The sequence below is a fragment of the Artibeus jamaicensis genome, unplaced genomic scaffold, assembly GCF_021234435.1.
Source record: "Artibeus jamaicensis isolate MK-2021 breed Jamaican fruit bat unplaced genomic scaffold, CSHL_Jam_final contig_700, whole genome shotgun sequence".
NCBI classification, from domain to species: domain Eukaryota; kingdom Metazoa; phylum Chordata; class Mammalia; order Chiroptera; family Phyllostomidae; genus Artibeus; species Artibeus jamaicensis.
Window position 1 is genome coordinate 6,132,256 of NW_026521930.1, and position 7,712 is coordinate 6,139,967.

General features: G+C 42.4%; 1 protein-coding gene across 4 annotated transcripts in view; it reads right to left on the minus strand.

Annotated features, from left to right (window-relative positions):
- ITGAL (integrin subunit alpha L) overlaps window positions 1–2,565 on the minus strand; it is a 48,044-nt gene extending 45,479 nt beyond the window's left edge. For 2 of the 4 annotated variants that reach the window (XM_037134324.2, XM_037134322.2), the window contains exons 1-4: window positions 2,334–2,565; window positions 990–1,092; window positions 303–397; window positions 120–187 (exon numbers count right to left, since the gene is read on the minus strand). In XM_037134324.2, the coding sequence (XP_036990219.2) occupies window positions 120–187; window positions 303–397; window positions 990–1,092; window positions 2,334–2,388 (321 nt within the window). In that variant the 5' untranslated portion in view covers window positions 2,389–2,565. The remainder of the gene's footprint in view (window positions 1–119; window positions 188–302; window positions 398–989; window positions 1,093–2,333) is intronic. The other 2 variants (XM_037134325.2, XM_037134323.2) reach the window with 1 other exon arrangement.
- Window positions 2,566–7,712: the final 5,147 nt, after the last annotated feature.

Consider the following 7,712-nt stretch of genomic DNA (forward strand, 5'->3'; position numbering starts at 1 on the left):
TCTCTGATGCCTTTAATCTTCTACAGGATCTTTCATCCATTTTTCCCTTTCGTCTTTTCAATCTGTTTACTAGCATTGAGCTTCGTAGGCTCTGACACCACACTACACAAAACTCTTACCAAAAGGCTTCCATTTGTGGGGTCTGTCGCCAAGGTCATTCCCAAGTACTTAGAAGTGTAGTTGGAACCTGTAGACACCGTAAGATGATTGGTCTGGAGGGATTTAGGCAATCCAGGTGTGGTGGGGCCAACCTCAGTTTCCTTGAGACACAACTCCCTCCAGCTCCCTCACCAGTTACTCACCACTCAGGCTCACTGGCAGGCAGTTTCCAGTGTCGGGCTGGCACTGATAGAGGTTTCCTGTGCTGTTCCCCTCAGCTGGAGCTCCCACAACAACCCTGATGAGAAATCTCACTTGTGAGACGGAGTTACCTAGGTCTTTACCTTCCCACTCCTACTGAATAAGGGGTTTCTGACCCCCTACCAGGGATCTCAAAGCAATACAGCCATTCTCCTTCATGTCCCTGCCAATTTCTTCCCTATCAAATCCCTGGCAAATCATCCAATATGTCAGAATTCTAGAAAGTTAAGGATTTGTTCCATCTGAAGTCTAGAAAAACTGAGGCCCAGAGAATATGCCAGAATGTTATAACTATTCAATCAGTCATCAATTCAAGAGTTACTATGTGCTAAGCTTGGGGTGGGAGGACCGGGAAGAAATTCATTGTCTAGTTAGAGAGACACTCAGGAATCTAGGAAGTATCACCAAGTGTTTTAGGGGCTGCGGTGTTTCCCTTTCTATTTCACACATGGCATTTTAACTGTAAATGGCCCTCATCCTATTATCTGATGGGTTTGCTCCTATTTCTGAGAAATCCCACTATGGTTCTCCTTGTGATCTGTTGGTTTCACTGGCCAGCCCCAGAGCTGGCACGGGGGCGCCCCTTCCGGGGCTCTGAAGGGCAGGGAGGACCTGGGGAATCAGCTCACCGGTTTCCAACCTGCAGGACACGATACCCAAAGTGCCTCCCGGCGTGTGGGAAAGACAAATTTTGCACATGCCGCACATCCAGGTTGTAGCTGGAGGCCAGGGCTGAGGGAAACAAGAGGCACTTTAGCCAATTTCAGCCAGGGATCCCCCCAACTCCATGCCCAGTGTGCAGATTGTTTATCACCCACTTGCCCCAAAGGGACAGGCCAACCTCCAAGAACCAAGCTCCCTCCTAACCAGGCAGCTCACATCCAAGACACAGCTGCAACCAGCCTCCCTGGACTTCCCCTTGAGGGCCTTGGGTCAGGGAAATATGGAAGCAGTGACTCCCTTCGACCCAGAGCTCTGGCAGTCCGAGGGCCTGGGAAGGACACACTTCCTGTTTGGCCTTTCAACAAAGTTGGAAGGATGAAAAGGCAGAGGCCCCTGAGAAAGGAGCAGGCTGAAGAACCTCTCTGAGGAGTTGGGGATGCTTCAAGGTGGGGTGCATCTCCCCATACACTCATTTCTCCCCTGGGTCTGGGGCACAGGCACCCAGAGAACTCAAATAATTAGCCTCAGGCTTCCTCCCACAGACTAATGGTTTCAAGATCCTCTGATCCCTGTGAAGCTGCTTCCTCATTCCTCTAATGCTCCCACACTCCTCACCCCACCAGAGTCCAGTGTCTTCCTTAACCATTACATCTCAGATTCCCCCATCTCAGGCAGCCTAGTCATCATCTGCAAGCCCCAAATTATACTTTCAGACCCTGATCTCCTTCTAAACATCAGGTTTATTACACAGCATCTTAGGATGTCAGAGATGAGGCCCCACCCTTTGTTCAGATGAAGAGATTGAGGCCCAGAAAGGGGAAAAGACTTGCCTAAGATGGCACAGAGAGCTGCCATAGGAGGAACCAGACCCCAGCCCAGCTCTAGACACCCATTACCATCTGCCTTCTTTAGGGGCTCACTCCCCCATCTTTCACTATTGCCATCTTTGTCTCCCTTCTGTGTCTTTGTCTCCATACCTTGCCTATGCTTTGGACTCTTCTTTCTTTCTTCCTTTCTTCCTTTCTTTCTTTCTTTCTTTCTTTCTTTCTTTCTTTCTTTCTTTCTTTCTTTCTTTCTTTCTTCCTTCCTTCCTTCCTTCCTTCCTTCCTTCCTTCCTTCCTTCCTTCCTTCCTTTCTTTCCTTCTTTCTTCTTTCTTTTTCCCCATCTCTCCCTAGGATTTCTGGGCTCCACATTACATGTGGACAATTGCACCCTTACAGCAGCTCCTCCTTTGTTCTTGGTCCATAAAGCATTGCGGTTCCCTGGTCACAGACACATGTTGCTTCCCCTCCTCTCCTCCTTTGCTTACCAAAGAGAAAAGGCCCAGACAGCAGCAGCCTCATTATGATGATGCAGGAGTTCATCCTTCAAACAGTTGTCAGATCCTGACCCAGACTCAGTCTCAGAGGACCTTTGGGATTTGCTGGCAACCTAGACAGGGTGAAAGAGGGAAATAATTATGCTCCGAGGCCTCTTGCAGTGGAACATTCTCGCAGAGGCACCAGGCTGATGACACTCGGTGGTGGTAAAGGAGGGGTGATAGGGGTTGTGAAACCACAGGGTTCAGAGAGGAAGTGTAAGCAGGTTAGAGACATTTCCTGTGCCTGCTTGCATTTTTCACATCATCCAGCAGCAGACAAGAACTGTTGCAGCTTAGTCTTCACCCACTTATGAACTTCAGACCCTTTACAGCTCAGGGGAGGACTGGTCAAATAAACAGTGGTACAACCACAATGGGATAGCTTTGTCTTAACATTAAAAGATGCCCACAACACACTGTGAAAGAAATAGAGCAGGTTACAGAACAGTATATTTAGAAATTTATTTTGATTCCAAAAATAAAATAATAATACTCACAGAATGAGAGAAAATATTTGTATACTATATATTATGATATGAGATTTGATATGTTCTGATATGAGTATCTTGAATATATAAAGAGTTCTTGTAACTCAACAATAAAAAGACAACTCAATTTTTTAAGTGGGCAAAAAGTGTGAATAGACATTTGTCTAAAGATGATATGCAGATGGCCACCAAGCACATGGAAAGATGCTTAACATCATTAGCCATTAGAAAAATAAAAATCAAAACCAAAAGAAGTTACCACTTCATGCTCATGAGAATGGCTAGAATGAAAAAGAAAGAAAAATAACAAGCGTGAGAGAGTGTGGAGAAATTGGAATACTTGTGCTTTGCCAGTGGGGATGTAAAGTGGTGCAGCCACTGTGAAAACATTTTGACAGTTTGTCCAAAAAGAGAAATGGTAAACATAGAGTTACCATGTGATCTAGTAACTTCTGGGTATAGACCCAAAATAATTGAAAACATATGTTTATACAGAAACTTATATGTGAATTCTCATATCAGCATTATTCGTATCAGGAAAACTGGAAACAATGCAATGCCCATTCAACTGATAAATAGATAAACAAATGTGGTTTGTGTCCATAGAGTGGAATATTATTTGGTCATAAAAAGGAATAAAGTACTGGTATATGCTACAACATGGATAGACTTTGTAAATATTATATTAAGTTAAAGAAGTCAGGCACAAAATGTCACATGTTGTATGATTCCATTTCAATGAAATGTTCAGAATAGGCAAACTTATAGAGACAAAAAGTGGATTAGTGGTGGTGAGGACGGGAGGAGTACGGAAAGAGAAGTGACTGCTAGTGGGTATATGGTTTCTTTTGGGGGCAATAAATTGTTCTGGAATTAGATAGTGATGATTGTTGTACAACTTTATAACCATATTAAAAACCATGAATTGTACACTTTAAAACTGTAATATTATGGTATGTGAATTATATCTCAAAAAATGAAAAATAGGAGTTGAAATTAAGTGTGTGTATATGAGTGTAAAACAAATCCAAAAAGACATAACCAAACTCCAAACAGAGTAAGGCTTATACATTTATTGTCTGAAAAATGTTTTTACAAAGAGGATGTAAAATGGGTAGTTTTGGAAAAATGAAAATATTAAAAACACAACAGAATAGAGGAACTGCATTTGTTTATGGGAAAGTGGAAGGGATGTTGAGATTTTCCCTGTGTTGCAGGGAAAGCCTGCTCAACCTGAAAGGTCACTGCCCCAGGGAAGGCTTTTGCAGGTAGATTATTTCTAATGTACTGCCAGGCAGCTTCAACGTGCCAAGTTGGTGCCTGGTAATTGGATGAAGTCAGATGGTCTATTCCAAATTCACTTAAAATCAGACAGTTCAGAGTGACTCCTTTGATTATGTAGCAGTTCCCATGTACATCTAACCAGGTTCTCTGTTTTGTTATGAAATTAAAAACATATATATATTTTTAATTTAAAAGTTACAGAAATATATAGAGTAAAAAGATGATAACTTACCTCCTGCTCCTAAATCTCAAAAATAACCATTGTTAACAATTTAGAGCCATGGATTCTTTATGACAAAAAAAATTGTTCGTTTTAGTTAACCGTACAGGTTTGACCTTTTTGGAAAAGCTAATTATCTCACCAGAGAACATCTAACTCAGAATTAACAGTCAAATTAGCCACCTCCAATGTGAAGGGTTTTTTTTAGGCCATCTTTAAAATTGGGATGCTTGAATTACCAATTAAGTTTCTAGAAGCTGTAAGCATATCATAGCAACGCCTGGGATAACAGGAATTCTGGAAATAATCTCAAAGTCTCTACTGCTTGGATTACAGGTTATGTGTATGTTTCAGCAGGCAAAGTATACTCATTTACATATTTATCATGTTCTGTTGAAGAAAAAAGAATACTTTTTTCTTGTTCTGGTTAAGGACTATAAAGCTGAGGAAGCTACAAACTACAAGTAAGCCCCAAGGATTCTGGAAATTAGTCAGGGGCTCAATGCCCAGACAGCAGGAAATTCCCCTGAAGACTGGGGCTGCAGAACTCTCAGCCCAAGAGGCAGGGTGGATGTCCTGAGGCAGGATGTGCCTTGCACTCACACACACTTCTTCCTCAGTCAAAGCTGACTTCATCATATCTCAGACTGTCATTCTCTGAGGGCCCAAATCCTCTGAACTATCTCTCATTTCTATTCCTTTTGTTTGCAACTCCATCAGGTGTCAACAGAACCATTACCGCCATTCTAGTTTCCTTTCCTCAGTTGGCCGTCCCAAGAGAAGGTTTTATCTTTCAGGTACTACCAAATTCATCTTCAGAAATCTGATCATCTCTCTCTTAGGCTTTAAAACCTCTCATGATTCCCCTTTTGCATACACAAAATCAAGTCCAAGCTCATTGGCATGGCTTTCAAGAGCCTCATTGCTTCTCCATACCCCATGCTCTAACTTACAAAGCTTCTCATCAGTGTTCAAATAGACCAAGTATCCATAGAGGAGTGTATGAAACTTGAAGCACTGGCCATACTGGCAGCCCCTTCTAAGGAAAGCAGTTTCAGTAGGTGCTTTCTATATGATGTCATCTTGGCTTCATCAAATGAACAATATGAAACTGATCCTGCTGGTCAGGTGATGGCTGACCGACCTGAAATTAATGCTCAGGGCAAAGGTAGCCATGGATAGACTGAACTCTACAGATACTAGCTCTCTTCAAGATGGCTCGGTTACTCTACTTACTATGAATTGTTCCATACAAGATCATGAAAATGGACTCCGAACGTATAATCTCATAGATGAATGACAAATGAGATCCTAGACTGGGAAGTTCCGGGGCACACGGAATCTGTGCATCTAAGACAGAGCCAGAAGTCTCAATACCTCAAGTGTCCTTTGTAAAGTAAAATTATTGTAATAATGTCTTATTTTTCTATATATTTATCAATAAAAAGTGAGAGAGAATTTTCTATTGCTCCACTTAAGAGAGTAAACAGGATTTTGTGTCCAGCCATTTCTCATTGTCATCACTGGTCATTCCCTGGTCCAAAAAACCATCATCTTCTGCCTCCTGAATTTTGTGGCACTCCCCTAACTGGTCTACCTGTTTCCACCCTTGCCCCTGCTACAGCCTATTCTCTGTACAGCAGCCAGAGGGATCCTTTGAAACTATGTCAGACTGTGTCACATTCTTACTCAGGTCCCTCCATTGGCTTTCCATTTCCTTCTAACTACGAACCTCAGTTCTCAATGTGGCCCACAAAGCCTTAACCTATCAGATATCTCATTATCTCTCTAACCCTGCCCTCTCTCTAGCTCACTCATTTCCAGCCAGTCTTTTTTATCATTCCAGCACACTCTGCCTCAGGGCATTTGTACTCACTCTGCTGCTCTCTTGCTTGACTTTCTCAAGAAAGCCTTATGGCTTCTGCCTTTATCTCCTTTAGATCTTTGATCCTTAACAATTAGAGACTTCTGTTTATGCTTTCCAATTTACTTATTCATCCAATTTATTGTCCATCTTCCCTACTAAAATATAAACTCCCCTGGGACATTAATATTATTTGTTGTTATTCACTGCTCTATCCTCAGTACCTAAAAAAGTGCCTGGAGCAGAGTAGGTAAATACACACTCAGTAAATATTAACTGAGTGAGTGAATGTTGCTTGGGGCTGCCTTGCCCCTGAGGACAGTTTGGAAGCTTCTTGTTTTCCAATGTCTAGGCTCTCAGAAGCAATAAGCTGTATCCCCAAAAGGGAAAGGTTGGAGGAGTTAAAAGAATGCCAAATTTCTAGAGTCAGGAATTTACTTAATAAATATATAAAGATAAATAATAAGCTGGAGGCAGGTAAGCAACCAGTTGGTTCCTTCCACAAATGTAGAGAGAATTGACCAGGTATAAATAAAGGGAGAATGGTGCAGAACTATAGAGAAGTAGACGTGAGGGAGAACCGGCGAGGTCATCAAATGAGGAACAGTGATAACTTGGAAAGCTACCTCCATTCCCAACAGCCCCTCTAGTCCTAGCCCACATATACTCTCATATTGAACTCTTTCTCTCTTGTGGCTCTTGAATGAATAAAATGTAGAAAATCATGGGTGTGACAGCAGTGAGCTTCTGGGTGTACTTGGGGACCTGTGGGCCTCTGGCAGATGTGGAGTGCAACAGAAAAAGCAGGCTGAGGCCTCCCTACCCCCACCCAACCCACCAGGCTTGACTGCCTACAAACCTAGCATTAATCAGGTGTTGAGATAAGAAACATCCAAACATGTGGAGAATTTGTATGAGTTTATTTGAGTCAAACTGACTACATATGCTGGGGAGCAGGATCTCAAATGCTCCAAAGAATAACAGTTTTGCAGTTTCTTTTGTGCATTGGAAATTAAGGCGTGAGTGCTAGCTGGTCTGACTCTTTCTCTCTTGTACACTCAGTAGATTGAGTGCCGGCCTCAGTAGATTGAGTAGATTGGTGACCAAAAGGTCACCAATTTGATTCCCAGTCAGGGCACATGCCAGGGTTGCAGGCCAGGTCCTCAGTTGGAGGCATTCGAGGGGCAACCAATTGATGTATCTCCCACACATCCGTGTTTCTCTCCCTCTCTTTCTTTCTTCCCCTCTCTCTAAAAATAAATAAATGAAATCTTTTTAAAAAGAAATTAAAAAGCGACCATAAGAAAGATCACACGGATAGTTAAGATTATGTGCTTTCTTATGGGTGATCTACTTTAGAAGGAGAGGTCTGAAAGGGGGCATTTCAATGGTGTGTTAACCTAAAGGCATAGAAACAATGGAAGGGCTTGCTTAAGATAAAAATAAGCTTTTTACTAAAGAAGTACAGGGCT